Below are 27811 nucleotides of genomic sequence, written 5' to 3' on the forward strand. Positions count from 1 at the left end.
CTCTCGCTCGAGGCAGGGGCCAGCCTGCCTTCTAGCCTCCAGCAAGTCCACATCGCACTGCTCTTGTGCCTCTAGCATCTTCTTGCCTCCTCTGTGCCCCCCCCCTCGGGCAGACAGCCACCTAGAGCACAGGCACCAGGCTCCACTTCAGCCAGAATCTTCCCTGCTGCCACCATGGTGCTGACGTTGTGCTTCAGTGGCCCAGGGCAGCTCTTAGATGTGTATGTGTGTGTGTGTGTGGGGGTGGTGGTGTGATTTTCCGCCCCCCACATGACAAACTGTTTGCACGTGCCCACAGAGAGGGCTCCAAGTGCCATCTCTGGCACCCGTGCCATAGGTTCGCCATCACTGACCTAGGTCCTCAACTAGACCTTCATCTTAAAAGGATCCTCTTACTGTTCCAGTGCTATACTTTATTCTCATGTTTCAGTTTCTGCACTACACGGCAGCAATTCTCTGTATGGAATTGCTTACATCTTTGGCCAATTGCCAGGTTGGTCTGCAAAGAGATAGAGCGACCGGGTTAGGAGGCTCCACACAAGCTAAGAATTCAGTTTCTCATTTTAATGACCTTCTAAAACAACTGTACAATCCAAACACTGCTAAACTTTAGAAAATAAATAGATCATTTATTATTTTATATAAAAAGAATATATATTACAAATTACATTTTATGATGTACATTTTTGAAGAGGTGTATGTTTCTTTCTTCTAACGCAACCAGTCTCACCACGTACACAGATCGCTTCAGAAACATGACAAGCTATTTTAGACACTGAGTTAAGTCGCAGATGTCCGATTGTCCAAGCGCAGAAGCCACTGTATGAACCATGCATTTTGAAAAGAGCTTGCAGCATAGCCTAACATCTATGCTGATACCTCATGGCAGTTCCCCCCCAATTACCTTCTCGTACTCTTTTCTAGAATTGAAAATTGCTGTTTAGTCAGAAGGGGCTGATCAGAGCTTTGCCACAAGGCAAGGACAAACTTCTGAAAAGTGCTTCTTGGGGCAGGAGCTTAAGGTGGCATCCTCAGAGTCAGTGGGACCCTGTCAGTCAAAGGCAAGAACCAAGACTCCACCAGTCAGCACATACAGAAGCAAACACCATGTGCAGCTATCCCTAGACATTCTTCTGCCCTTCACGGTATATGCCAAGCAAATATGTTTATGTGGCTACCTGCAATAATGCAACACATTTCTCCACCTTCCAAAAGCTGTCCAAAATGTAGAAACATCAGGCTACGTTCTTCCTGCATAGTATCTAGTAAGTTATCAGGAAAGTCACTTTGGAAAAGAGAAATGGTCAATCGGGAAGTAGAAAGTCAGTGATGTCTGTAAAATCTCATTTGCTGAAAAAACGTTCAAAATGTAAGACATATTGACTGAGATACAGTGCAATCCTATGTAGAGATATTCCAGACTAAGCCAATTGAAATGAATGAGCTTTAGACCACTGTTACTCTGGAAATGGTGTAACTTCAGAAGTAGTAACATATACTTCCAAATTACACTCGGTGTGCAATGTCTGCACCCATAGCAGAGTATTATGTACTAGTAAGTATAACATGGATACTTCAAGTGTGTTGAGGGACATATGTGGGAAAGACAAATATATACAAAGATCTCCACCTGCCAGCAAACTGATTAATAATTCTCTCATAATCATTTAATGTAGAAACATACATGACTAAATTTAAGCAGGGAAAGGATGTTCAAATTAGTCCTTTTTCCAAGAAAATGAAGGCCATGCACATGGAACTCATGTTGATAAACTCATATGTTGATCTTCTGTGGTGATGTTTCACACAGCTTGTACTGAAATCTATGATGGTTAACAGTGAATGCAGGAAGCATCATTAAAGAGAATGTTGTTTCTTGATCAGCAAGGATTTCTTTGCAAGTTCACTCAACGGGTTTGCCAGCACAAGGAAACGTTTCCGGCCACTTCAACTGCAATCTTTCCGAAGTCAAATAAATAAAGTAGCAGAATAGTTTTTATTTGCTTAAAATGTCTCCAGTCCACCATAAATAAAAGGCCTACGCTTGATCAGCAGGTATGCAGGAAAGCGACTGCCGCAGATTCGAGAAAAAAACTACCTCACTAAGGCTAAAATGGATGTTTTTCACTTAAATTAAATGAAAGGCAAATTTCATCTACACAGTATCACTAACATAAATATATGAATCTGAAACTGTATAGATATTGTATGATACAGTTTTATTTGCACACAAGGCTATTTTGTTTGTTTCCCACTTATATTCTGCTTGTGGGGTGGGGAGGGGAAGGGTTCCAGCTCTTTATCCTAATCGCATTCACTTTCTCGAATTGATATTAAGAATCATCTTTCGAATTTTTTCATCGTTCCTCAAAACAGCAGCCCTTTTGGCACAAATCTTATCTTGTTCATCTCTGATCAACTGGTCCAGCTCTGCCAGTTTTGCTTTTAGTGGCTCCACCGCACTATCTGTGATACTGAAAAGGGACAGAAGCAGCAAATTACTCTTTGTAGAACTATTGAGAATCACATTTGAAGCCCTCGCGAATCACTCTATTTAATGTCCTGTTCAGAAGCGTTCAATACACTTAAAGACTGGCTTTTAGATCTGCACATTTATATCTAGCAGCCAAACGAACCTGCTCCCCTACACAATTCTTAATTCCATTCAAGCAGAACCGCACGGCTTATTACCTTTATGTTCTAACGAACCCCCCTGCAAGGAGAGCTCTTACCATTGCATGATTCAACGTTATGCCCTCTGCCCTATTAAAGGGTAGGTTTACTAACCTTCCAGAAAAAAAAATCTGTGGCTCAGTGCAGCTGCAAATCCAATGTGTGGTTGGAAACCCTGGCTCCACCAACTTTTGCACTGCACTTGTAGATTTGAAGTTAAAACTCAGATTCTAAATATGGCAATCAATTTATATTCTCTTTTCCAATTTGGGCTGCCAGATCTGATTAGGTTATCCCTATTGCTGAATAACTCGGACCCTAGTCTTTGTGAAGAGGTCGCCAATTTTATTATGGAGATCGCTGAGAGTACCCAATAGTATGTATCTGTTATGGCCCTTTTGGGGCCTTTTGTTTTTATTATCATTGTATTCATTGTGCTTTCCGATTATGCCAATAACATTTGAAGCAGAGACAAAGGAAGATGCTCCAAGACATAAGTACTCAAATAATTATCCTGAAGTTCTGTCTCTAGCATGAAGTCTGGAGAGAAACCTATTTTGAATTATGGGTGTACACTTTCAAAAATAACATTTTCATTTTGTTCTGTTTAAGGGTATAGTTTTCATTTATGGGGGTTGGCTGATATTATTTCAGGATTCTGTTTTGGGTAATTTTGGGCTGACAAGATAAAATTTGGTGGTAGTGGAGTTTTACAGATACTATGGACTGCCAGAAAGACAAGTAAGTGGGTTCTAGATCAAATCAAACCTGAATTTTCCCCAAGAAGCTAAAATGAACAATGATTCTTAGGGTCACCGTAAGTCAGCAGAAACTCAACAGCACTTAACACACAAATGCACAGTTTTTGGGTTTGGAAACATTGGCAATTCATATGCTGTGCTTTTGAATAGCAAAACTGTAAAAACAAAACAGAAAATAAGAATATTGGGGTGTTGGGTGGTTTCCAAGCTGTATGGCCGTTGTGTTCTAGTAGCATTTTCTCTGAAGTTGCCAGCCACAGATGCAGGTGAAACGTCAGGAGAAAATATTACTGGAACATGGCCATACAGCCCGGAGACCCCACAACACCCCAGTGATTCCGGCCGTGGAAGCCTTCGACAATACTCCTAATATTTATTCACATGATAAGGCTCCTGTAACAGAAACAGCACAGGAGGATCAGCAAAGCCAAGAGACCTCTTAAGAACTGACGCCAGTCTCGTTAAAACTCAACAGCAAAGTCTGCAAACCTTGAACGAAGTTTATATGGGTGATCACACTGTAATATCATCAGTTTGAAGCAGAAACATAAAACCACCTGTGGTGTTGGGAAGGGCTATCAAGTCACAGCTGACTGATGAAGACCCCGTAGGATTTTCAAGGCAAGAGATGTTCAGAGGTGGTTTGTCATAGCCTGCCTCTGCGTGGGCTGAGAGAGTTCTGAGAGAACTGTGACTGGCCCAAGGTCACCCAGCAGGCTTCATGAGGAAGAATTGGGAATCGAACCCAGATTTCCAAATTAGAGTCTGCAGCTCTTAACCACTACACAAGGTATCCATGGTTCCCCCATAAACTCTGAATTTTTTTAAAAAAACCCTGTTTTTTTAAAGCAGCAGCGGCGTAGGAGGTTAAGAGCTTGTGTATCTAATCTGGAGGAACTGGGTTTGATTCTCTGCTCTGCTACCTGAGCTGTGGAGGCTTATCTGGGGAATTCAGATTAGCCTGTACACTCCCACACACGCCAGCTGGGTGACCTTGGGCTAGTCACAGCTTCTTGAAGCTCTCTCAGCCCCACCTACCTCACAGGGTGTTTGTTGTGGGGGGAGGGCGGGAAGGGCAAGGAGATTGTAAGCCCCTTTGAGTCTCCTACAGGAGAGAAAGGGGGGATATAAATCCAAACTCTTCTTCTTCTTAATTCAAACTTGTCTTGTAAGATTGTAGATTCCTTTGGAATAACCAACGCTTCACATGGCATTTCTCAATATACTCACCTTTGTTCCTTCTGCAGGGCTTCTGCAAGTTGCTTGTTCTCATTCTTCCACATCTGGTACTCATTCTTAACGGCATCCATATCTTCCTGAATATAATCCATGAGTTTTCCAAGAGGCAGAGCACTGCGACAAAGAGCCTGAATGGATCCCCGGAATTTATCTACTTCTCTTGCTACAAGATCTTTCTCTTTTCGCCTGGCTGATTCATACAAAAGGGGCTTCTCCTAATTATTTTAAAAATGAAAAGGAAGGAACTCAACCTGAGGAATATTTTGGAAACAACATAATACAATTGAAATGGACACGTTCACAAAATGCCAGTGGAAGAGGGACCAAATGCCAAAATTTGAAAGATAAAAACTGTACAAAGACAAAGAAGTTTAATAGTAATTGATTGTTATTTCATTGGAAAACTGTGCAGTGCTCATCAATGAAACAGAAAGAACGCAATCCTAAGGGAAATCCTCTCAGACTCTGTCTTCTAAATGCATTTGCCGAATCTTTGAAATTGAAAATGGTTCTGAATGAACATGTCTGAGCTTCCATGTTTGATTCTCATTAGATTCAATTACCAGTTCATGAATTTTTTCTGGCAATCTGGTGCAACAGAAGACATAAGGGAGAAGAGAAACATGACAGGTGGAGGGAAGAACTCACAGGTGTGAGGAAGTCTGGTTGCCCTACTTCTCTATGACTCCTCCTCCACACCTTCTGCCTCCATTTCCTTGTTTACCCTCCCTTCCCCAAGTTGTTTCCTTCTCTTCTCCTCCCACTCTTGGCTTCCTGTAGCTTCCCCCTTTTCCACCTCAGACAGCCAGTGTGGTGTAGTGGTTAAGAGCGGTGGACTCTACTCTGGTGAAGTGGATTTGATTCCCCACTCCTCCATATGAGCAGTGGGCTCCAAACTGGTGAAATGGGTTTGTTCTCCACTTCTCCGCATGAAGTCTGCTGGGTGACCTTGGTCTAGTCACAGTTCTCTCAGAACTCTTAGTTTCACTTACCTTAGGAGGTGTCTGTTGGGGGTGGGGGAGAAGAAGAAGAGTTGGATTTATATCCCCCTTTCTCTGCTGTAAGGAGACTCAAAGGGGCTTACAATCTCCTTTCCCTTCCCCACTCACAACAAACACCCTGTGAGGTAGGTGGGGCTGAGAGAGCTGTGACGAGCCCAATGTCACTCAGCTGGCATGTGTTGGAGTGCACAAGCTAACCTAGTTCACCAGATAAGCCTCTGCGGCTCAAGTGATAGTGCAGTTCTCCAGATCAGAGCGCACCTGCTCTTGACTACTACACCACGATGGAAGAGTGGGCTCCCTTCTGCAAGGCAGGAAAAGTCTTTTGGAGGAATGGGGCACACGCCCCAACTGAAGGAGCTGCAGAACTTTCTGCAGCAAGCCTGGCTGTGTACAATTCCTGTGTGTGCAATGATCAAACACAGTCCTCTCCTTTATTTTACCATCAGGTAGAAGGCTGAATGAGAATGACTAGTCACGGGTCACCTAGTAGTCTCCATGGCTGAGGGGTTGTTCGAACCATCCTAGGCTGGGACTACACTACTCTTGTTTCTTTGGCCCTTTCTGCACGGGGCCAAAAACAGAGGCCCAGAGACGGAAAAACACTGGTCCCTGGGGAGCTGTTCACAAAGGCAGCGCTGTTGCAACGCAGCAGCGCTGTCCTGTGCGGCCCCGAGCGGCGTGAAGGTGCCACTTTCCATCTCCCTTCCCGAGGGAGGTTTTTGGAAAGTGCTGCCTTCCTATCAGCATGGTGCTGCTTTCCCGTCCCCCCCTCACTCACTTCGTCCTCCAGCGTCAGTCTGGAGGGGTGCTGAGACCCACCCATGCTGCCCTCTGACCCCTGGAGGTTGGAGGGCAGCATGGGCGGGTCCCTGCAGCCCTCCAGACCAACGCTGGAGGACAAAGTGAATGGGGGGGGACGCAGAAGAGGCGGCTCTGTGCAGAGCCGCCTCTTCTGTGCTGGCCACTGCAGGGGCCGCTCGCACGCTCCCGTGTGAACGGCCCCTTCCCCTCACCAGCATAATTTCTGTCGGTGGAGAGGCACCCTGTTCTCCAAGCAGAGCCTTGATCAGAACTCTATCATTCACAAAGGTTAGAAAACAAAACTTTGGAATGGATTTATCATGTATTTGTTTCATCCTCCCAAAAGCAGGGGGCCCCTTTTTACCCTGTAACAACTCTGGTTAGGTAAGTTAGGCCATTCATTCTCTCCTCAGCATAAGGTGACCCAGACAGCTTCATGGAAGGGGGAAGAGATGGAAGCTCAAGTCTCCCTAGTCTAAGTCTTACCACTAGCGGCTTCAGAAAGAGCTCTGGGAGTGCAGCAATTGACAATATTTTATGTATTTAATACATAAAACGAAAAGGACCTTTTTTGAATATAAAGAAAGAGATTGTGGGCTAAAGGATATGATGAAGGCAGGGCAAGAGGAAGACGCCAGCACCTATTTACAGAGGCACCTTGTGGCCGGCACTTTGAACTTATTTGTTAATTAAATTTTTAGACCACTCTTCCTGTCACAAGTGGTTTACAACAACTGAATTCCATAGATGTTAGAACCATAAAAGAGTAAAGGAAAGAGGGGGAAAAAAGGGGAAAGGGGGGAAGGGAGTAGAGATGAACAAACAACGTTGCTGCCCAACCTCTTAGGCCTGACGGAACCGCTTCATCTTACAGACCCTGTGGAACTGAGGTAAATTCTGCAGAAGTAAATTTAGCTGGGGCCAAAGCCGAAAATGCTCTAGCCTTGGTTGAGGAAAGCTGAACCATTTTCGGGCCAGGGACTATCAGTAAGTTGTTGTTTGCAGAACGTAATGCTTATTGGGGAGTATATTGGAAGTGGCGGTCCCACAGATGCAAAGATATCTGATAACAGGCTACTAAAAACATTGGCAAAACTGTGAACAAACAAGATTAGCTTTACTTTGCAGGATTTGTAACTATGCAACAACGGGAAAACAGCACTGAAAGGAAATTATGCTAAGTACAATCCTCCAAATTAGTGTATTACCTTCTCAGCAGATTTTGGAGCCTGTGACAGTTCATAATCTTTCTTTGTTTCCAATATTCTTTTGACAAGCCCACCTGTTGAAGATCGGAATTTAGATTACTGAAAAAAAGATCCAAAATCCTTAAACTAACATATTGGAACCATTTGGGAAATGAACAATTTTCCTCTGAATACCAAATGGAAGCAAAATATCCTTTCTGAAGCCAAGGGAAAAAACTCTTTCTGAAGTATTTATGATAGCGTTGTGGTTGCTAAAGAATAATAAAGGGAGGCAGAAAGAACCATTTGGATGACAGGGGACTGTAAAAAGGTAAAGGTGGTCTCCCCTGTGCAAGCAATGGGTTATTCCTGACCCACGGGGTGATGTCACATCACAATGTTTCCTAGGGAGACTAAGTTTACAGGGTGGTTTGCTACACTTTACACCCAACTGAGTACTCATTTTACCCACCTCGGAAGGATGGGAGGCTGAGTCAACGCTGACCAGACTACCTGAAACCGACTTCCCTCAGGATCAAACTCAGGCTGTGAGCTGAGCTTCAACTATAGCACTGGATCTTATCCCTCTGCACCACAGGACACTTATCTTAAACCTTTTATTATACTTTCACATTTATCAACCAAGTCTGTAATTCTGACAATTTCTGCGATACCTCATGTTTTAACAAGGCCAAATAATAACTGAGATGACTCCTATATTTTGCTACCAAACTTTAAGCAGTCTCCAATACATTCTATCTAGATTAACTGGTGCTGTTGCTTTCGGCCACCTCCAGGCAACAGAGCACATTATAACATGGAATTGGCTATGATGTATATTTAAGCCTGCCATCAGTTCAGCAGCAACACAATTTTCTCTACAAGGACAACCCCATCAAATGTGTATTAAATCTGCTTTCAGATGAGAGCATCTCCAGCTTCTAACATCCAAAACCTGATAAATTTTACTCGGCTGGCAAGGTATCAAAAGCTTAATACTTTATAAACAATTTCTTTTGTTTAGAAGAATAAAAGAAGAATAAAAAACCCCACAATGTTTCAGTTAGGGTTATTTATGAGCACTTTCCTCACTTTAAACATGCTTCCCAAATAATCATCACGAGAGAGGGAGGGAGGGAGAGGGAGAGAGATTGAAGTCTACAAAATTATGCATGGGGTAGAAAATGTTGACAGAGAGAATTTTTTCTCTCTTTCTCACAATACTAGAACCAGGGGGCATACATTGAAAATGCTGGGGGGAAGAATTAGGACTAATAAAAGGAAACACTTCTTCATGCAACGTGTGATTGGTGTTTGGAATATGCTACCACAGGAGGTGGTGATGGCCACTAACCTGGATAGCTTTAAAAGGGGCTTGGACAGATTTATGGAGGAGAAGTCGATTTAAGGCTACCAATCTTGATCCTCCTTGATCTGAGATTGCAAAGGCCTTAACAGACCAGGTGATCGGGAGCAACAGCCGCAGAAGGCCATTGCGTTCACATCCTACATGTGAGCTCCCAAAGGCACCTGGTGGGCCACTGCGAGTAGCAGAGAGCTAGAGTAGATGGATTTTGGTCTGATCCAGCTGGCTTGTTCTTATGTTCTTAGGGAGGGAGGGAGAGAGAGAGAAATTTTAGCCAAGACTCCCTTCCAAGTAAACAGGCTCCTTTCCATTATTTTACCTACGCAGAGTGTGCCAACTTTAATTAAGAACATAAAGCAAGCAGGAAAATAAAGAAATGTGCACATGCCAGGATTTTGATCAGGGCACAAGCAGGAAAAGGAAGCCAAAAAACCCCCAGGATCCACACTCAACAGAATGCTGCGAATGAGTCAGTGGATGGAACCAAATTAGAATGCAGACAACGACCCGGTTGAGGGTCATCTTGGAGGAAAAGGCAGGCAGGGAAGAAGAAAACACGAAGAGACGGCTGTGAATATTTCCTTCTGGAATTAGTCTGTATACTGACAATTGGCCAAAACCGGCCCCCTCAAAAAATCCTCACTTACCATGTTTCTCATCTCCTTCCAACTCTACCGCTGCCTCCTGTGTATCAACAAAGAAGATATAAAGAAGCTTTAAATTACTGTGACTAAAAAGTTTGCATGCTCCTAAGGCAGGAAATTCTCAATTAATGTGCTTGAACTAATGGAGCTGCCCCTTTCAAATATAAGCTGCCCCTTCCAACTCTACCGCTGCCTCCTGTGTATCAACAAAGAAGATATAAAGAAGCTTTAAATTACTGTGACTAAAAAGTTTGCATGTTCCTAAGGCAGGAAATTCTCAATTAACGTGCTTTAACTAATGGAGCTGCCTCTTTCAAATATAAGGTACGGGTGAACAACCCATCTGCAGTCATTCTCAGGAATGCTAGGCTACGTATTATGGCATGATTGGAAGGGGTGAGCTGTGAATTTGAAAGCAGAAGATTTTAGGCGGCCTTCAATCCTTCTCTAGCCTCACCTTTTCTATGGCAGTATATGCATCTTAGTTCCCCAAGTAAACAGAGGAAAGCTTCTATCTCCAGATGGCTGCCACCATTCACAGGCCTGCCTCCAATTAAACAATGTACTAGAATGCTCTTCGGAAGAAAAAGCAAAACAATGGATGCCATAAAGTTAACTTTCAGTCCTCATTTAAACAACGATGTTCCGCAACTAACCGTTGCTATTTCTGTCAGCTCAGGCACCTCTGATGATGCTTCCACAACAAACTGGTCGTCTTCTTCCTCTTCCTCCTCTTTATCTATAATGACATTTGAGACTATTCTGGCACTGCCATTTCTGAGGGAAAAAAGCCAAGACAGAGATATTTCAGGCAGAATGTTAAGACTCACCACCATCCAAGGCAGAAGCAAAGTCAAGCAACAAGGATCAAACTGAAATTCTTCCAAATCCCCCCACCCCCAAAACTGAAGTCTCAGGAAGCCATTTTTTCTTTTCAGATTCTGCTTCTTACTTGTGCTTCAAGCAGCCAAACTTTCCTTCTATTATGCAGGAACCTTCTCCTCTGTTCTGTCACTGAGAGAACCTTTTGGCTCTTTTGCAATAAAAGTAACAGTAAAGGCTATCACCGGCTCCAGTGTTTGCTTTGAAACCATTAAAAAAAATTTGGTGGTAAACTATGTAATAAACAATAATACATTGATTTCAACCCACTACATTCAATAATGCTTCACAAAAACATTTTAAAAAGTCAAATAAAAGGAGAAATAGCAATGAAAACAGATTAAAAATTTAGAAATGCTAAGAGCAGCACCACAATAAACCTTTCAATAGCCCTGAAAACATAAAAGCAGGTTTGTAATCATGAAACAGCTAAAAAACTCCACTATTATGGGAGGGATGCTGTTTCTAAAATGCTTGGGGGGGAAACCAGCAGGGCTGCAGCTGTTGCATCAGGGATTGTAAAAACAAAAGCTTATTAAATACATGACAGCAGTTCTGAAATTTTAGCAACCAGGGAAAACCCCACTTTGAACAGAGGAGTCACAGAAGAACTTTGAACAGAGGAGGCACAGAATAACTTTTCCTCACAGAAACAGTCACCAAAAAAGTCTGTAGCAGAATTTCAAGATTTAATTTTGACACATTTTGCATGACCTTAAGTACTTATAAGAATTATGATAATCCAGTTACTTTATTATGATACAATTCTCACTCTACTACCAAGTGTACAGAACTTATATAAAGTGCTGATTTTAACCTCTGAGTTGCAAACATTTGCAAATACCATACAGAGCGTAAGATGATTTTGATAACCCTTTTACTAGATTAACTTTTAAACAATATTTGAAATCAGAGAATAAATATCACCGATATTAGGAATAATTCTCATTCTGTTCATACCTCTCTGGCTGTAAAATCTCTGCACTTTCTTGACGTCTTATCCGGGGCGGAGCAGGCCTGGCACTGCTGGGTCGTGGCAATCTTCTAAAAGCAGGAAAATGCTTTCAGTTATCAACGAGAAGCAGCTCAAACCCAAGATCAGATAAAATATTTCTTTTTTCCCCCCTGAACTAAAACCAGGCCGGAATGTCTCTGCTGAACCTGCATTGCAACAGGACTGAATGTACCACAATCAGAATATTGGCTTAGAAGAGTGTTCTGACCAACAACATCTGACGGCCAGAATGATGTGGTGGTTAAGAACGGCAGACTCCAATCTGGAGAACTGGGTTTGTTTCCCCACTCCTCCACTTGAAGCCTGTTGGGTGACCTTGGGCCACAGTTCTCTGAGAACTCTCTCAGTCCCACCTACCTCAAGGGAGAGGAAGTAAATGTGATTGTAAAGCCACTTTGAGACTCCTTAAGGTGGAGTAATGAGAAGCATAAAAAATTACTTTTTCTACTCTTCTATATATTACAATTTATAGAATATGTTATATGGCTGTACTAGGATCAGAACAAAGCAGAAATAAAACCAGAAATGGTGGTTTGCCTCCCCTAGACACCTGTACCCAGTCCTCTTTAAATACTGGTTCTAGGCAGGGACTAACCTGGGTCGATTCCGCACTTGAGTTATCGACCTAAGTTCAAGTTGCGTTTGACCTAAGTGCTCCGCACAACCACTGGGATCGATGTGGTTTTGTACCAGCTTTGCCCTGTGTAACGGTCAAATTTCCGACTCCAGTTGGGAACTACTAGTTCGAACTCAGCTCGATTCCAGTAAAGTGCAGAATCTCTGGTGCCAGGAGTCCCCCATTCAGCCAATCACAGCTGAGTGTTTCGGGCATGCGTACAGCTGGCCAATCAAAAAACGCCACCTTCGTCCCTCCATTCCTGTGGCAGTTTTTTAATAACTTGTGTGGGGATAGACGGAACATGGCCGTAGAACAGTAGCCAATCGGAACGGAGCGGCGAAGAGGCACAGGATGATTCCGCCCTCTGAGCTGGGATCAAGCTGGTTGCTGTGGGGAACAACAATGGCTTCGACCTAGGTCAGTACCCTTCTCAGGGAACTGGGTCGAACCTATTTTACTCATGTGCAGAATCGCCCCTGGAGAACTTAATTTCTCTTTAAGGCAAAATCTACTGGAGGAAGACTGGGAAGAGAACGTTTCTGCTGTGCTGCTGAGCTGCTGAGCCAGCCTCCAATGTCACTCCAGGAATCTTTTTTTCTCCACCCTCTGACCTTTCGTTTCCCCTATTAACTTTGCATCTGTGCTAAGCTGGCCTTCAGGGCCTCAGGCAGAACCAAAGGTAGCAGCCTGACAGATTAATGTTAAGGCCCCAAGAATCAGTGAGGTAAGTGAGTGGGATCGCCTATCTGAAGCAAGGGAGAGTATGGTTTGAGGGGAAAAGATTTGTTGAAGAGCATGTTCCGCCTGAACTGACTTCAGGACTTCCTGCTCATTGCAAAAGCACATAAGGTGAACAAGGAGCAAAGAAAAAAGTTTAGTCTTTCCATTTACACAATGGAAGTATATGGGAAACGAAAAAAGAGGATGCTGTAATCCCAAACTGGTCATTGAACGATTGGAAAAATGACACACTGATGAAGGGCACCGAAAATGCAAACTAAACGCGTGTTGCTTCTGTGTTTACTGATATATTCCCTGAATATGTTCCTTTAATTGGTGGGGCTGATATTCTGCCGGGAAAGAACGTCAAACAGGTGGAGCCAATTTGTGGGTTGTGCGTCGTCCGGAAGCTTTCCGCTAACTGTTTATGCAGCATTAGAGATTCTGAGTTACTCTCGAACAATGGAACTGTTGGAAAGCTGACGATATGGTCTCGGACTAGCGATACGAATGGTTATAGCACAATGACTGCATTTCATTCTGTATTGGATATTTGAGACTGACCTCTAAGAAAATTGGGAAAGCATTGACACTATGGATTAATATGCTAGTTCCTTAAAGAATTGAACATCGGTTTTACTGCACTATATTGGTACTTATAAGTATAAGAATATTAATGCACATACACTTTGGTGGAGGAGATATTGAATTGTGTTATGTTTATTATTAAAGTTAGGATAAGTTCAAAATATATTTATGCCAATTTTGCAGCTTGAGTGTGCAACGTAATTTCTTCCAGTCGCCATAATCTGCTGTTCCATTGGCACACCGATTTCTTTGTCATTGAGTATCAAAGACACAACAGCATCAAAAATACGAGCTTTGCATCAGGGGCCACGACTGCACACCAGTTCAAGACCTGATGGTTACTCTGAAAACTATAAAACTGACCATTAAAACACAGCAATCTGAACAGTATGCTTAATGAGGTTACTGTCAGAAGACAGTCGATCAGTCAAAGTCGAAGGTTTGACAAATCATTTGAATTTGAACAGACTGCCATTATGCCAAAGGCCAATCAAAATGTATATATTCTCATGCTGATTCCACACAGTTCCATGACTCTCTACCACAGACACCTCTTAGGCTGGAGACGCCAGACAGATTTTTCCAGAGGACTTCAGAATGAATGTTGAAGGTTCCATGTCTGGGCTGGCTTAGGATTTCATGGCCTTCATGAGTCTAATCCAGGCAACAATGGGTTAAAAAAAAGACATACCAAATGTTTTACACAGAGCCTTTGGTGGTCTTGTTGGGCAGGTGGAAGCTCAATTTATGTTATGATCCAACCAGTACGTCCATAAGACATAGAGTCAGGGGTCTGCAACCTGCAGTTCTCCAGATGTTGATGACCTACAATTCCCAGCAGCCCCTGCCACCATGGCCCATCAGTGGTAAGCACTTTTATATTACAGTGATTTTGACAGATGAATTCAGCACACATGTAGATGTCTTCCATGAGAGAGCTCGAAAGGACTGAAGAGACTAACATAAGCTTAATCATATTCCAAACAGTCAGCTTAGCGTAATTAATATGCATCTAAAGGAAAGAAGGAATGAAGGATATATAAACAGACCTTAGATTGACTTGAGGAGGTGGTTCGCCATTTAATTCACCATTCTCAACTGTCACCATTGTCTCAGGAGCAGCGGTGCTCGGAGTGTCTCCTTCTGTTAAATGAAACAATCCTGTTTTGGAAGCTTCGCTTAGCATTTCACTTTTAACTCTACTGAAAGGCTCATTCCGCACATGCAGAATAATGCACTTTCAGACTGCTTTCAGTGCTCTTTGAAGCTGTGCGGAATGGCAAAATCCACTTGCAAACAGTTGTGAAAGTGGTTTGAAAACGCATTATTTTGCGTGTGCAGAAGGGGCCAAAGAGATGATCCTCCTCCCTTTTCCCCCAGTGATCCACCCATCACACTCTAAAAACTGTATGTGTTTGAATTCAGTAGGAAACCGAGGGCAACCAGAAAAAAAACTTCTCTCTTTTCTTTCTCATGGCCTTTACCATATTTTAATGTTAAGAGATATTAGCATTACATTCACACTGAACAACCAAGCTTAATACAAAACAACTTATTCCCAAGTCCGGCATTACCCTCGAAGACCCGCTGGTCAACTGTTCATGTTAAAATGAAATATTAATTTTACCTGCATCACTGGCTGATTCACCTGCAAAAGTAAACACACATTGATTACTCTTCAGATCTAGAAGAAATGCATAAATGGATTAGCTATCTCTGTATTTAAATGCTAGGTAGGGGCAGGAATATCTTGATTACTGATGGTGTCACAGCACTGCTAAAGGATAGACACACACCTTTATTGGGGGGGGGTCCCCACAATAAACACAGTGGGGAGTGGGAAAATGCAAGTGGTCACCCACACTGTAGCAGCATTGGGGGGGGGGCACCCATAGATTACTCCCAGAAGGGATTAAAATGGAGGAGGGGGAATGTAAGGATAAACTTCATGCTTCTGAACTGAGAACTGTCAGTTGAAAAGAAAAAGGTTACTAAAAAGTACAAACAGCATATGAATGAAAACTACCAAAGTGCCTGTTTCCCATTTCTACAATTTTCGGCCTGCCTTCCTAGGCAAATCAGTTGCCAATTTTTCATCCACAAATCAAGCTGCACTGCTTCTGGCTTCCATTATTCCTAATTTAAACAGCTCATATAGTAGGAAGCCACCAGTAGCGGTAGCAGGCTAGGTCTTGTGCCTTAGTGTGGTATCCGGGAAGCTGAAAAAAGATGGGAATGAGGAAGTCAGTCCCTTTTAAAGGGCTAGTAGAAGTGAGAGGAAGATTGTTCTTCAGGGCAAGGCCGTGATTGGGTAGTAGAGCATCAGTTTTTTATGCACAAGGTCCCATATTCAATTCCCATCATCTCTGGCTAACAGAATCAGGTATTAAGTGATGTGAAAGGCTGAGAGTCAGAGTAGACAATATAGACATCAAAAGACTAGTGGTCTGACTCAGAGGGAGGTTCATGAAATAATAAAAAGCTATCTTGTACACAGCAATTACATGTTGTACAAGCACCTTCCGCCCCTTGAAGATGAGACATGCTCAAACACATGTCTCAAAGATTCAGGGAATTAAAGAACCACAATGAAAATACCTGGTGGCAGGCTTACAGAGCTACCCTAAATATAGTCAATTAGCCCACTGACTTGGAAAAGTGTAATGTTGCTTATAATCCTACATGTTCTCTCCCTCCCTTATTAGAGATGGGAGCATAAATTCAGGAACAGAGCCAGAAACTTCCCAGCAAATCCATGGGCATCATGGTTCTCCAACACCAGACAGGAGAGAAGAACCCTTTCATTTTGGGAATCCTCATGGTTTGGCCCTGACAAGGCAGATGACTCCTGTGCCAGTAAAGATTATAATCATTTAATGTTTTTTAAGGGGCTCTGTGACTACCCTGAAAAGCATGGCATCACACTCAACGCGGATGGGGGCCTAAGGCAAAGAGGAGCTAACTTATCCGAGGGAGTTCATAATCCGGATGAGACTTAAACTCAGTACTTTCAATTGGTAGCTCAGCCGCTAACTACACCATACCAAAGGTGCACACCAAATTACAGAGGCATAGCTGAGCCAGAGTGCGCCCAGTGCACACTTTGTAAATTCCGCCCCTCCCCTCCCTTCGATAAACAGTGCAGGCTGGAGAAGCAGCCAGTTCCCTTCAGACTGAAAACGGCCTGATGGGAACTATACTTCCCATGAGACCTTGTGAGCCCCAAGGTCTCATGGGAAATGTAGTTCGCACCAGGCCATTTTCAGTCTGAAGGGAACAGGCTGCTTCTCCAGCCTGCACTGTTTATTGAAGGTAAGCGTATGGGGGCAGGGTGCTGCGGGGGATTCTCCGCCCCCCAGGTGCGCGCCCGGTGCAATGCGCACCCTCACCCCTGTAGCTACGCCTCTGCCAAATTATTGACTTCAGTGGGCTTAGAAAGGTGTAACTCCTTAGGATTGCATTCCAATCTTCCTGATTCTCAGATAAGAAGAGAACCCTTTGATTACTTTGATACTGAAAGGGCCTGAATATAAAACTGAAGTAGCAACAAAGCAGAGGGACTGTAGTGTATTTTTAAAAAATTGTTCCATTGGTTTCTTCATCATGTCTTGTAAACTACATTAAACTAAAATTGGAAAGACGGGATATATTCTTTTAAAAACAGTGGTTATATTGCTGATTATAAACAGGGTTGAAAATCTAAGGAAGAGGGCCCTGCTGTTTCTTACCTGGCTCTTGTACTCCAATAACTGGCTCAACTTCCTCTTTTAATATGCTAGGTGTCCTGTCAAATGCACCACTAGATACACTTTTACTAGCTTCCTTTCGTCCTGACATGAAAGAATTTACAGTCAGATGAGTCCTCCATGCTGCTTTAAGTCATTGAAACAGATTTACCCTTATAAATACTCAGGGAAAAACAAACAGAAAATCTCTTGGGTTACCTTCACTGCCGGTTTTGCCTCGCTGTCGTGCTCCTTTTGTTGAATGTTGCCTGGACAGTCTTGCTAAGCTTTCACTCTTGTAAAGACAAAGAAAAAGCAAGGGATAATGAAAAACAAAACCACACTGTCCTGGACTTCCCTGGATGATCATGGTAAGACTCAAGGGGCACGGGGCTGGATATGCTAAAAAAAGCAAATGCTGTCTTGGGCTGCATCACTGGAAACAGCATGCAGATCACGGGAAGCAATATCACAGAATCACAGAGTTGGAAGAGACCACAAGGGCCATGAAGTCCAACCCCCTGCCATGCAGCAATGCACAATCAAAGCACTCCCAACAGATGGCCATCCAGCCTCTGTATAAAAATCTGCAAAGATGGAGACTCTGCCACACTCAGAGGCAGTGTAATAGTTACACTCTGTTCTGCACCAACGAGGCCTCATCTGGAGTACTGTTGTTTAATTCTGGGAACCTTGTTCAAAGAAAGATGTTGACAAATTAGAGCATGTCCAGAAGAGGGTGACTAGGAGGCTGAGGGGCTACCAACTAAGTCCTGTGAAGAAAGAGTTAACCAAAACCCGATGTCATTCTAACCCTGGCAGAGAAGACGGTTCGGCAACCGTTCTGTTCCGTCTTCAAATATCTGGAGGGCTGCCACATAGAAAACTGAGCAGACTTATTCGGGAAACTGTTCTTAGGACCTTTGTTATCCCAGCAAGGTGGGCAGGAAGGAGATTTTGACTTAATATTAGGAGATGCTTCCTAATGTTAAGAGCTGTTCAAAACTTGGAAGAGGCTGTCTTAAGAGGCGGTGGCCTCTTCTTCACAGCCTGGATGGCCGTCTGTTGCAAATTCGACATTTGCAACAGAACTACACCATTTTTATGCATTCAACCTGTCAGGCAGTACCAAATCACGGCTTTAGGACTTCTCCGTCATGCCATTCTACGCTCCAGTTACATCAGTTTCAAAGGTAATTTCCTTAACTCTTTGAGGAGACAATCTTATTTTCCTGACCCTCATTACGGGGTTTGACTGTCTTGTGCAATAGTAATTGTGAATCATTCTTTACCACCCTAATTAGAATCCAGACCCTTTATGTTCACAGAGATGTAATATTTTAGGGACACAAACTTACTGATTCATGTTAACTGTCACTTCTTTGGCAAGTCTAACACCAAGAGATTCCCATTACAGCACTTGCAAAAAAGTATTTTCCTGTTACTTACTTCTTCATCTGGCTCAGCCTTTTCTTTTATCAATCTTTCTTCAGTTTTTCTCATTATATTGTCTTCAAGCCCTGTGGACTACAGAGAAGAAGAAAAACACTGCTTTATACTGGGACACTGAATTTTATGGTTCGTATTCAACATTTTCTAGGGAATCAACAATCCCTAGCCAACGCTATCTAATGCAGCTTATGCTGACCTTAAACCTGATGCAACGCCCACAATTTATCTCCTTCATTGCTAAAGGATAATGAGATAATTTCCACAGCTGTATCTAAATTAAGGTTCTTTGTATCTTTGGCCCCAGGGTTTGTTCCAACAGTCCTCCATCAAACATTGTGGCATCTTAGTTGATAGTTCCATGGGAATGTCAACTCAATGCATGGCAGCTGTGAAAAAGGCAAACTCTAATGTTCACCGCAAGATAATTAGGAAAGTGTTGAGCTCGATCAATAAAACTGCAAAGATTGTCATGCCCTTATATAAAGTCGTTACGTGACCGCACTTGGAGTACTGTGTTCAGTTCTGGTCGCCACATCTCAAAAAGGATATCGAAGAGATAGAAAAAGTGCAGAGAAGGGCAACGAGGATGATTGAGGGATCGGAGCACCTCCTTATGAGAAGAGGCTGCAGCATTTGGGACTTTTTAGTTTGGAGAGGAGACGTTTGAGAGGGGATATGATTGAATTCTATACAATTATGCATGGGATAGAAAGTGTTGACAGAGAGAAATTTTTCCCTCTTTCTTACAATGCTAAAACCAGGGGGCATACATTGAAAATGCTGGGGGGAAGAATTGGGACTAATAAAAGGAAACATTTATTCACACAACACGTGATTGGTGTTTGGAGTATGCTGCCACAGGCGGTGGTGATGGCCACTAAGCTGGATAGCTTTAAAAAGGGCTTGGACAGATTTATGGAGAAGTCGATGTATGACTACCAATCTTGACCCTCCTTGATCTGAGATTGCAAATGCCTTAGCAGACCAGGTGCTTGGGAGCAGCAGCAGCAGGCAACTGGTGGGCCAATGTGAGTAGCAGAGTGCTGGACTAGATGGACTCTGGTCTGATCCAGCAGGCTCTTTCTTATGTTCTTATTTATTTATTTATTTATTTTATTGAACTTATAGGCCGCCTTCTCCCCGAAGGGCTCAAGGCGGCTCACAATATGGCTGTTGAATCAAACAGCAAATCGACAGCATGTTCAAACACTAAAATCATTAAAACCTAAGCAGCAGTTTACAATGATAAAAACTATAAATTAAACAACCTGATTTATAAAACAAAGCTGTTTAAAACAGGCGCCCAGTCGCCTTATGGCATTCTCAGCAGCAGAGCATGAGGCCTTCATACAGTTCTCCCCATTTCCTCAATTCATAGCAAAACTCATGGTTTCATAATCTGCTGGGCAGTGGGTATTTGTATTATTAAGTCATTTCCATTCAAAGAATGCAAAAAGGGGATGGGCTTTTTTGTTGTTTTTGTCTGGAAAATATCTCAACAGTGCCTGGCACAATTTCAGATGGCAGAAGGTGCTAAGGAGCAGCCACAGCAGGTGAATTCAGTGCACTACCTCGCTTCACGGATGCAGAATACATTAGGAAAAATAACCCAGAAGAGGCAAATGCGGCTAACTCAATTTATTCAGGCAGATAATTTTGCATCGCAAAGCAGAATTCTCTCCTGGCAGAATACGCAGCTCCATTTCAGCTTTTACGTTACACTGCAATTTCAAATCACAACGATCGTAAAACAAAACTGCAGAAAACAGTTTGTCTAGCTGCTAAGTTTTTCCAGCTGCTAACTCCTGCAATCCTGTTTACCGTTGAGACAAATTGGTCAACTACAGTTGCCATTAACCCCCAGTTCAGAATGTTCCAAAACAAACCCTTTACCTTTTTTTCTCCTTTGTCCTTCCCGTGTTCTCGAGCCTGCTCTGCGTCTTTGCCTCTCTCCCTCCGTCTTTCTCTTTCCCTGTCTTTCCCCCTTTCTCTGTCCTTCTCATGTTCTTTCTCCCTGTTTTTGCCTCTCTCTTTGTCTTTTTCTTTGGATCTGTCTTTCTCTCTTCCTCCATCATGTCTCCTTTCTCTGTCTCGTCCTTTAGCGCGTTCTGGGTCTTTTTCTTGCTCTCCTTCCCCTTTTTCTTTGTCTCTGTTTTTTTCTGCCTCTCTTCCCGGTTTCGACATTCTGTTCTTGGTTCTCTCCTTTTCATGTCTTTCACCTTCTTTATGAGGGTCTTTATGGAGAGTTTTCTGCTTGTTCTCATTTTCTTTGGGCTTGTCACTTTCTTTTTCTTTGCTTTCTGCCTCTTTCACCTCTTCTTTGGCTATCTGGTCTTGATCTGTGTTTTTATCTTTTAGTTCAGAGAGACCTCTTCCCTAAAGAAGGGGGGGGGGGAGAGATAAAAGTATTAAATTTTCTGAAGCTTTCTCTCCTACTTGCTCCCTGGAAAACTGTACATTTCAAACTCTGTATGGCCCGGAGTCGACATATTTTAAGGACTGCCTTCTCCCATACAAAGCTGCCCATTCACTCAAGTAATCTTTTGAGACCCTGCTTTTTGGTTGCCTTGGTGAGCCTAGATGGGAGACAACACGAGAAAGGGCCTTCTGTAGTGGCGTAGGAAGTTAAGAGCTCATATATCTAATCTGGAGGAACCAGGTTTGATTCCCAGCTCTGCCGCCTGAGCTGTGGAGGCTTATCTGGGGAATACAGATTACCCTGTGCACTCCCACACACGCCAGCTGGGTGACCTTGGGCTAGTCACAACTTCTCGGAGCTCTCTCAGCCCCACCTATCTCACAGGGTGTTTGTTGTGAGGGGGGAAGGGCAAGGAGATTTTAAGCCCCTTTGAGTCTCCTGCAGAAGAGAAAGGGGGGATATAAATCCAAACTCTTCTTCTTCTTCTTCCTCTCTATTGGCATCTTCCGCCAGTGAATGAAGATCTTCTTGTCTCAGTGAGCACACCCACAGTAATAATTATTGGCCCTCTTCTCTAGTTCTGGTATTGCCTGTTTGTGTTTTTATTGAAATATTGTATACTTTTAAATGTTGTTTTTAATTGTTCAAATGATCAGGTGGAAAGGCAGCATACAAATATTTACGTAAACAAACAAAAAAAGAAGACATTTTATAGTCACATTTTCATAGAGGCAGTTCACAGCACCTCTTTGGGAGATCTCTGTTCTTCTCCCTTAGACTCCTTGATTTCTTTGTTTTGGGATTTAGAAGAAGATGGGGTTTTTCTTTTGACATCCGCTTTCTCCCCAGCAAGAACTTTTTGAACAGCATCATCACTGGATAGCTACGGAGAGGAAAAAATAAAGTCAAACTGACTTTTAAAATTTTAGTTGGGAACAGTAATTTCTATTTATTTAAAAGCAGAAACCTGTAAATAACTACACATTCCTTTCAGGTCTGCATAAACCGAAATGACACAAGGGGAAAGTCCTTTATTTCTGTTAAAATGTAAAGGATTTAGGTTGCTCATTTGTCAGATATATTTTCTTATCATTCTGGTGGTTTTGTTCTGTTGAAATATGCAATTTAAGGCACTAATACCAGTTTTCACTCATTAATATGCAGCTGCATATTAGGAAGAAAGGGAGAATCCAAGAGATCTTTCACATAAGGAACAGTCTAAAGTGCAGAAGCAAAAAGCAACAGAATAGAACAAAGATAAGAAAGGAAGAAAGGATAAAGATCATTTGTTTTACAACTTGATGAATCATTATTGCTGTCCAGAAGGAGCAGTGGCATAGTGGTTAAGAGCAGGTGTACTCTAATCTGGAGGAACTGGGATTGATTCCCCGCTCTGCCGCCTGAGCTGTGGAGGCTTATCTGGGGAATTCAGATTAGCCTGTACACTCCAACACATGCCAGCTGGGTGACCTTGGGCTAGTCACAGTTCTTCTGAGCTCTCTCAGCCCCACCTACCTCACAGGGTGTTTGTTGTGAGGGGGGAAGGGAAAGGAGTTTGTAAGCCCCTTTGAGTCTCCTATAGGAGAGAAAGGGGGGATATAAATCCAACTCTTCTTCTTCTTCTTATGAAAGTATATAGGTTGAATTACATCTTTCCACAGATGCTAAATTTGCAAGTTGAACACAGGTGTAAATGGGTTTCAAACAATACTGTAAGCATCAGTGCTTGCTTGATTTTCTGCTGATCTAATGAGGCAATGTTTCTAATAAAGTTATTTTCAAAGATGTTCCCATCACACGTGGATTGCAATTTTTGTTGTAGATTTCCACTGCAGAGATACAATGGACCATGCTGCTAGTGAAAGAACTGTTATTAAAGGTTTGTGTGCCAAATTGTCGAATTTCCTCTGTAAATCAATACATATCTAATTCTCAAAAAGAGAAAAGCTCCAAGTTCACAGAAAAACCAGAAATCTAAATGTATTTATTTGTGTGATTTTTATACTTCCCTTTAAGTCTCTGGGCGGTTTCCAACTTCTGATAAAACAATATAATACAGCAAAAATAGATTCAAACTTACAATTTAAAATATAAAGTTAAAACAACATTAGAAATCCAAGGGCAATTTACCACATCTGTATATAGGTCCCTTTAATATTTAATACATATCTCACAGAGGAAATTTCCAGACACAATAAGGAAGGTGGGAGGGGAAGAAATGAACAAACAGACAAGGAAAGGAGGGGAAGGGAGAGGAGAGGGAAAATGAAGGGGAGGGGAGAAAAATGGAGAAGAAAAGAAAAGGGAAAAGGGTGGGGAATGGGAGGGGCTAATTTTTTTTCTGTGAGTCTACTTACTCTCAAAAACCCAAGTAAGCTACGTGGCAAAAGCCTAGGCTGCTTCTTTGACACCAGGGATCACCAACAGATTTTCGTTTGCTGAACATATCAACTTTCAAGGGACACACTGCAAGAGGCAGTCCCTTAGATATGCAGTCCTCAGACCATTTAGGGCTCTAAAGGTTAGCATCAGAACCTTGAATCTGGCCCAGTACTCCACATGGAGCCAGTGCAGCAGGAGGAACACTGGTTGGGTATGTGCTCGTCATGTAAGGACCCGCGCTGCTGCATTTTGCCCCAGCTGGAGATCCTGGATCAGACCCAAGGGAAGCCCTGAATAGAATGAATTGTTGTAATCTAACCAATAGGTGACCGTTGCATAGATCACTGTGGCTAGATTGGTCTGGGACAGGTAAGGTGCCAGCTGCTTCACATGGTGTAGGTGATCAAAAGCCATGCGAGTGACATGTTACACCTGAGCCTCCATTGATAGGGAGGCATCAGGATACATACCCAGGCTGTTCATTATTTGCTCTGCATCAAATCTAGCAGGTGGGTCCTGGCAAAGTGATAGGAACTTATCCGCAAAAAAAGCTTGCAGATGCCTCATATCTAAGGAACAAATTACTACTGTTTTGAGACACCTGTGATAAGTCTGTCAAGTGAAGGCCAGGTCTACCACTGCTTCTAAATGGGTGCTCGACCATTACTGGTTTAGCAACTGGGCAACTGAGGGAGGGCCTGGGGGTAGATCACAGAGGGAGTGGAGCTGGGGTGGAATAGGCAGGGGACGAAGCCTGCCCAGGGCCCCGCTCGCCCCCTCCTGTCCAGAGCCCATTTTATTTGTACATATTTATTTTCAGACTTCTAGTCTGAAAATAAAGTAAACTTTAATCTTTGCTAACTTTTTTTTTAGTAAGTGTTAAAACAAATTAGATCTAGAATCAAATAAAAAGACCAGGAAAACTTAGTAAGCACCCTGAGGCATCTTTTAAGGTGGGGGGAAGGGAGAGAACTAGTACAAAAATTGCCAGACCCCATAATTACAGCACCTGTGAGCAACTTCAAAAGGTTCACTTGCATTCGAAGTGTCCAATGAAGGGGCAGGTGAGAGGAAGGGACGCCTCACTCTGCAGCTCCTGATACTTTTCCCTCACCTCCTCATAGGATTCCAGGCCACTGTAATAGAAACTTGGAAAAAAACAGAGCCGAAAGGCATCGCATACCTTACTGAGACAGCACTTGGCAATTGCTTGTAGAAACTCATTGGTTCTTTCAGGTTCGTGCCCAGCAACGATACGTCCCGGCTTGACTGCCAAGGATTCCCCTGTCACCATCATAACAACATCTATGGCTTTTTGAAGGAAGGCAATTTTTGAATCTTTGTCCTGCAACAACATGTTGTTAAAGTTCTCCAGATTTCAATGTGAATCATAGCGGTCTTACTGACACATCGTTCCTTCCCACAGGAAAGATGATGGTCCTGTGGCAGGCAGCAGGAAAACAAAGTGGAACCGCTGACAAGCATCTGGGTTCTCCCCACCCGATATAATTTGGGATGTTCTCCAGGTTTGCAGGAAAATACCAGTTTGAGGAAAGAAATGCCGAACAAATGGCCTGATATGAGAATGCTCGTTGCCCTCCACAAGCCATCAGAGACTCCTGAATAAGGACTCCCCCATAGCCGCTACCCCCTCCCTCACGCAAACCGAATGTTAGGAAAAATTTAGTTTGGGTACTGCTGCCATTTGAACTCTCACAGTTCTGTGTACAGCACATTGTTCCAGTAGCCCTCTATTAGACCAAATCTTCCCCCTTTCTGTTGTTTTCAAGCCTAAAAATAGCTTTTTAAAATTTTATTTCTGTGTTTCTTCAGCATTCCCTGTAATCAGAGCAAAATGTGTCATCCAAAGTGTGTGCCTCTGTCTTTTCTACTGAAGATTAGAGGTGTTCAAGCCCCTCACCTAGCCAATCACATTCAGCCTTGAACTGACCGAGAAGTGAAACGATTTGTTCCTCTTTCACAAGTGGAGACCCACTGAGGAAAATTTCGACCCCCTGTCCCAATATGAATGCATATTGTACAGATGCATTCCCGTTCATTGGCAATTATGAAGATTTCTTAGGATAATGATTAAATGATGACATTCCAAACGTACCTTAACGTTATCAGATTTCATCTCTGCTTCGTTGTACAGTCCTTTCATGAAACCGGTTGATCTAATTACCTTTGAAAATATTTTAAAATGTGTTTGTTCAGAATATGGAAGGCAACTTGGCTTTAAATACACTTTAAAAGTGAGATTTCTCAAGAAATCATTCTGTCGAAAAAAGTTTTTGATAATGCATATCTGCTTGAATGTAGAATCATACAATGCTACAGATGACAATGTCCTGAGAAATTCCGCTCCTGGTACTATTGTCAGGCTACATTTATAAAGATGTTGATTGTCTATCAAAACACCATTCTCTTTCAATTCATTAATGACTCCTCATGCACCATTTTACGATAACCATGCTGGCATTACAAATTAGCTGGCATTTTTAACTAACGCATCTGCCAGGCTGATACTAGCAATCCTACACATGAAGTGGGTAAGGCTAGCACCTTCAACAGATGCAAAGAAGGGGACTTTTGGCAGATGAAACTTTTCTGTGCCTTGTGCTCCGGATATGGGGAAACTGCACGTATCAACATTCCTCCCTAAATATATATATACTGTTGCAGTTGGGCCTTCTTCTACAAAAAAACTGTAGCATGGATATAAGGAAGCACTCAGAAATCTTGCACTTGTTTTCTTGAGCAACTAATAGTGAAAACTGCAACCCTAGATTTTACAGCTTGACACAAGGGTAAGAATTTTGATAAAGATCTAGGAGAGCTGGGTTCGAATCACCACTCTGCCATGGTAGCTCACTGAGTGATCCTGCATCTTACTCTTTCAGACAAGCCTATCTTACAGGATTGTTGTTGTTAGAATAAGATGGACAAAAATGTTGTTGTTAGCTATTTTTTTTGGTCTCCATTGGGGAGAAACACCAGATATAAATTGGCAAAAAAAAGAGAGAAATGTCAACATTTGGTACTGAATGGGAAAAAGATATGAACCATCAATTCAAAAACAGGGATGTCTTTTGCTAGACATCACAGGAACAAATGCAAGCACAGCTAAATCTTATTTTCCACACGAGAGTATTAGGCATATACTTAAATTTCTCTCAGTGAAATCAAGGGAAAGGGGCTTGGCCATGATTTGACTGATCCGTTTCTTACAACTGCACTTTTTCGAAAGGTCCTCCCAGAATTATAACTGATCTCCAGACAACAAAGATCAATTCCTCCAAAAGGAAAATGACAGCTTCAGAGGGGAGATGCTATGGTAAACCATAGATTCTAGATGAAACCCCTCCCCAAATCCCCCCTGTATTGTTTCCAAATTGTCAGGAATTTCCCAGGCCAGAGCTGACAACCCTACTTGCCCGTCTGAGGAACCAAAGCCCTAGAATAGTAGGGGTGATTCTCCTCCCTTGTGGTGTCCCCAGAGGTTTCAGCAGGAGGTCTCTCTAGAATGCCACTCATGAGCCTGATATGGGCCTCACTGAGTAAGCTTGCAGACTCCAAGTTGGGAAATACCTGGAGAATTGGGGGGTGCAGCCTGGGAAGAATGGGGTTTAGAGATGGACCTCGTTGACATAAGCCAGTGGTTCCCAAATCTGGGTACGCGGCACAGGGTTGGGAGGTACGTGAAAAAAAAATTCCATAATGGGTTTGCTAATGTGGGAAAAGTTAGGGAAATGGGCTGCACCAATCCCCCACTCTCCTTCAAATCATTAATGGCTCCCCACAAACCACTTGAGAATAGCCATGCTGGCGACGCGCATGAAAAAAAGGTCGGGAACCGCGGGCATGAGCCATTTCCTTCAGGGGAACGGGTCTTTGCAGTCTGGAGAGCCATGGGGATACAGGGAGGTCTCACGGCGCCACCGGGAAGTTGGCACGGTTATCCTCCCCCTCCCGCCCCCTCCTCCTCCTCCTCCCGCCGGTTCCGTCCAGGCTGACCTCTCCGATCACGTCGTGCAGGTAGCGGAAGGGGGGCTTGCTGAGGAGCCGCTCCGTCAGCGGCGGCTTCCGGATCACTCGGCCCAGCAACTCCTGCGTGCGCCGCACCATGGAGCCCTCCATGGCGGCCGCTCCACGGACGCGCGCCCGCGTTGCCACCCAACTGTGCGGCCCTAGCAACCGGCAGAAGAGGCCGCGGCCCGCCCTGTCTCCCTATTGGGCGGCGACGGTTGATGACGTTAAAGCTGCGCCGGTCTTCTCCAGCTCATTAAAAACGTAGGGAGGGGACGGGGCGTATCAATTTAAAGGGCTGTTAT

General features: G+C 43.2%; 1 protein-coding gene across 2 annotated transcripts; it reads right to left on the bottom strand.

Annotated features, from left to right (window-relative positions):
• Nucleotides 1–603: 603 nt before the first annotated feature.
• Nucleotides 604–27705, bottom strand: TRAF3IP1 (TRAF3 interacting protein 1). Of its 2 annotated transcripts, XM_048500352.1 has the most exons (16): nt 27495–27705; nt 25594–25662; nt 24661–24822; nt 21841–21978; nt 20570–21052; nt 18674–18751; nt 17444–17519; nt 17228–17329; nt 15127–15147; nt 14549–14642; nt 11518–11601; nt 10332–10452; nt 9679–9715; nt 7687–7760; nt 4665–4888; nt 604–2474 (listed from the first exon to the last, which is right to left on the bottom strand). In XM_048500352.1, exons 1-16 carry the CDS (start codon nt 27615–27617, stop codon nt 2315–2317), a joined length of 2046 nt encoding a protein of 681 aa, XP_048356309.1. In that variant the 5' UTR covers nt 27618–27705; the 3' UTR covers nt 604–2314. The 2 variants fall into 2 exon arrangements, with proteins under 2 accessions (XP_048356309.1, XP_048356318.1); XM_048500361.1 differs by lacking the exon at nt 17228–17329 and having other exon boundaries at nt 27495–27704.
• Between the last annotated feature and the right edge of the window lie 106 nt (nt 27706–27811).

The sequence above is a fragment of the Sphaerodactylus townsendi genome, linkage group LG01 (assembly GCF_021028975.2).
Source record: "Sphaerodactylus townsendi isolate TG3544 linkage group LG01, MPM_Stown_v2.3, whole genome shotgun sequence".
In the NCBI taxonomy this organism is placed as follows: domain Eukaryota; kingdom Metazoa; phylum Chordata; class Lepidosauria; order Squamata; family Sphaerodactylidae; genus Sphaerodactylus; species Sphaerodactylus townsendi.

What these genes read in the sequence shown, in the direction of transcription:
- TRAF3IP1 (XM_048500352.1), bottom strand. Translation starts at nt 27,617, where the DNA reads ATGGAGGGCTCCATGGTGCGGCGCACGCAGGAGTTGCTGGGCCGAGTG. An exon ending in CTCCAAAATCTGCTGAGAAG is followed by an intron (nt 4,889 to 7,686) that starts GTAATACACTAA and finishes TAAAATAATTAG; the next exon opens with GAGAAGCCCCTTTTGTATGA. An exon ending in GCCCTGCAGAAGGAACAAAG is followed by an intron (nt 2,475 to 4,664) that starts GTGAGTATATTG and finishes GTCCCTTTTCAG; the next exon opens with TATCACAGATAGTGCGGTGG.